At 37.6% G+C, this 3,873-nt stretch overlaps 1 protein-coding gene across 4 annotated transcripts in view; it reads left to right on the forward strand.

The window, feature by feature from the left end:
- Window positions 1–3,873, forward strand: part of Mid2 (midline 2) — a 98,567-nt gene that overhangs the window by 68,530 nt on the left and 26,164 nt on the right. For all 4 annotated transcript variants that reach the window (XM_029473304.1, XM_029473305.1, XM_021153072.2 and 1 more), the window contains exon 4: window positions 2,871–2,978. In XM_029473304.1, coding sequence (XP_029329164.1) covers window positions 2,871–2,978 — 108 coding nt within the window. The remainder of the gene's footprint in view (window positions 1–2,870; window positions 2,979–3,873) is intronic.

Here is a 3,873-nt window from a genome sequence, read left to right on the forward strand (position 1 = left end):
CCAGGGAAGTACACATCACTTGCTTATCTAATACCAAATTATCAGCCCTGAAAATATACATACAAATATCATACTGATTGAGCATGTCGTATTTAGGAACACACACACACATACACAAACACACACACACACACACACACACACACTAGCATGTAACAACAATTAATGAAAAAAGAGGCCATGGATTTGAAGGCAAGTAGAAGTATGGGAGAGGTAGGAGGGAAGCAAAGGGAAGGAGGAAATGATGTAATTGTATTAAAATATCAAAAATAAAAGAAAGAAAAAAGTTTTTTTTTTTCAAAATAGTTACTAAATCCAAGTAACTGTAATAACATTGTTGATAAAACTGAGTAAATCAGAAGTGGATAGTAGATACGAAGGAAAAATGGTTTCATTATTAGATATCATATACAGAATTTATACTAACACAGAGAACCATTTGCACATATTAAAAGAGCAGTAGGAGTTGCCTTTTTAGGATTATCATTTCCTTCGCTCTAACAGATACTGACATAATGTCTAGGATGCATCGCTCACTCTTCTGGAGATAGACAAAGCACAATCTCTGCCTCCAGACTTCCCATTTAAGCGGAAAAGACTCTGTAATACAATTACAGTGATATGAAATAGCAAGCAATGTTACTGAATTATATGGAAAGTGTTATGTAAATGTAAGTAGGAGAGTGACTGATTGTGTAGTTACCAATGAGGAAAAGGTAAAGAAGGGATGATTGCAGTTTGCCTTGGAAGATAAATAGAAGTTTGCTCAATCAATGAGGACCTGCCCTGCCAAATAAGAGGATAATCTCAGGAAAAAGCATTGCACAGGCAAATTCATGGCATTTTAGGGAAACAAGACGTCTAAAATGATTAAAGAAAAAAGGATGTCAGAATAAAGATGGGTAGTGCAAAAGGGATGGTGATTATCAGAAACCAAACACAGATGTTGTTACAGTGGACCTGAGAGGAAGGATGTGCAATTGTTAAAAGTGCGCTGTCTGAGTGGATCCCTCTGGAACTAGTCTTGTCTCTCTCACTCCTAACTGTGTAGGCTTCAACAAGTCACTTAATCTTTCTGGGCTCATGTTTTCTTATCTGTTGAATGGAAATAGTGATACCTTCCATAAGAGATTGTTTGGGGGATTGAAAGGTGATAAGTATAATAGATTACACTGGTGCCTGGCATACCACAAGTGTTCTGCAAAGGTTAGTTCAAGGACTCAATGACAAGTAACAAGGCACGGGGCCAGTCTCTGCCTGAAAAAGAAATCTAATGGATTATGTCTATGTTTCCAGATCTCTAAGCAATGACCCTGGGAGAACTAGGTTGCTCTTTTATTCTCAGAGGAATGAGAGTTCCTTGAGATGATATGATATCTACTTGGGGAAAGTAGAGCTAACTTAGGGAAAAGCAGAGGAGTCTGAGAAAAAACAACCATGGAGAAGGGCCAGGGGGACTGTTCATTTAGAATAAATAAAAACTGTCATTATTGTATCCCTCCTGGAAGGGAGTCATAAAGAAAAGTAATGTTGCCATTAAGTGGCAAACATTTTGGTTAGATAAATTTTATAATTGGGGCTGTGTAGATGGTTCAGTGGTTAAGAGTACTGTGTGCTCTTGCAGAGAACTCTTTTCAGTTACCAGATGCTACATGGTGACTCATCTAGCTCCTTGAGTTTTGATGCTCTCAAGAAAACCATTGTCTATTTCTTGGCTTTCTAGAGTTCTGCTCAAGTGGTCCTTGAATAGACTCTTGGGATGATTGTTCTTCTCTGGGTCACTGCTCCATGTGCTGCTGAAATGAAGGTGAACCTCATTTGACAGTTTCTGCTGACGGTCCTCCTCAGCTAGCCTTGGGATTCATTTAACAGACCTCAGTTTGAAATATGGCTTTTGGTACCTAATTAAGCATTATGACAAGTTACTCAAATTCTCAAAGCCTCAGCTTCTGCATTTGTGAAGTGAGAAAAATGACTTCTGTATTAAAAAGTTACAATGATATAATGATATTTTAATACATGAACTACTGCTACTGTAGTGCTTGGCATGTCAAGGTCTTCAAAGATGTTAGCTCCTCATCTCTTCTTTCCTCCTTATATCTTGAGAATCCCATGATCTCCTGAATTCATTTTAGCATGTCCTGGGGACTTTGTACCAACCAATATTACTAGTTGAGGAAAGGAAGTGAAGAAGTCTGTCCATGGAAAGACATAAAGGAATAGTGGCTTTTTATTCAACTCATCCTGACTTTGTGGCAGAGATATGCTGATGTAGAGACAGTATCTCAAAATAGGAAAAGTATTTAGATATTGGATAGAATCTTTTCTCTAAGCCAAGAAATATGAGTAAAACATTATGACAACTATGTGAAAAATATCTACACATTCATATGTTTAATGTAAAATCTCTCTGCACATTCACATATTTAAAAATCAGAAAACTGAAAACCTTTTAAGATAGAAATATGTTATTGCACTGTAATCTTAATATCATTGTGCCTTTGGAAGAGGCTCTTCTTTCCTTGAGATACATGAATCTTCTTGCCTTCTTTTTGAAAGAACCACAGGAGGACAGGTTGATGGAGTAAAGGGATTTGCACAGTGGGAAAAACATGCCCCCATCTCATCTGTCCTTCTGCCCAGCCTTCCATTAACCATCATGACCTACCAGAGGCCTGGAGAGCTTCCTATCTGTGGTGCTTCAATGCCTTTGCATCATTAATATCATCATCTCTACTCTTCTTCTAGGAGTGGATCTTATCGAGGGAGGTATGGAAGAAGTGCATGTTTAGCTGTCAGTCCGAACCTTTTAGAGCCAGCAGGGGACAAAAGCAATAATCATTGTGTAACACTTTGGACTTTCTTGGCAGGTGAATACTGCTATGCATGAGGCAAAACTTATGGAAGAATGTGACGAGTTGGTAGAGATCATCCAGCAGAGGAAACAAATGATTGCTGTCAAAATCAAAGAGACAAAGGTAAACCACAGTGTTTCAGTGAAGCCAAGGTGCAGTGACTTTTCACAAAATTCAGAGTTCATTGCTGATGATTGCAGTTTGGAATTGAATAATCAAAAGGAAATAAGGTCATAGGGAGAGATACCAAGAAGTAATGTTTGGCCTTTCCTAAGAGTCTGAAAAAAAAAGGGTGGCAGCTCTGGGTGATGTAAACATTCTATAACTCGACCTGGATGTTGGTTATGTACGTGTGTGTATGTGTGTGTTTGATCATTTACTTAGTATGTGGATGATTTACTTTAGCATGCTTTAGGTTTTTTGTGTCTATTGGTGTTTTGCCTGGATGTATGTCTGTGCACCATATGCATACAGTGTTCTTGGAAACCAAAAGAGGCTGGAGTTATAGTCAGTTGTGAGCTGGCATGTGGGTGTTCTTGAAAAGAAATCGTTACTCTTAACAACTGAACTCTCTCTCTAGCTTCTTCTCCCCCATATTTTAAGGTAATGAAAACAAAGAAATGATGGTAGAAACATGAATCTGGTTTTCAGAAGAAATGTGACCAACTTACAAAAAGTGTTGAGAAACTATTATGATTCTGTAAAAGGATGCATTCTGATATAGTAGAGGTATGCATGGTAGATCAGAACACGATGACATTGAAGCCAGGAAAGCTTGGAGACATACAGCAATTTCTGGTATGAGTTATGGAAGATGTAAGCCTGACTAATGATAGAACACATGGAAAGGAAAAGCATAATAACTGCTAGAGAAAAAATGATCTTATTCAACTTATTAGCTGCAATAGATGAAATAGAGCCAAGTCAAAGAACTGCAGATTTTTCTTTCTTTTCTTTTTCTTTCTTTCTTTCTTTCTTTCTTTCTTTCTTTCTTTCTTTCTTTCTTTCTTTCTTTCTT

This window comes from Mus caroli, chromosome X (assembly GCF_900094665.2).
Source record: "Mus caroli chromosome X, CAROLI_EIJ_v1.1, whole genome shotgun sequence".
NCBI lineage: Eukaryota > Metazoa > Chordata > Mammalia > Rodentia > Muridae > Mus > Mus caroli.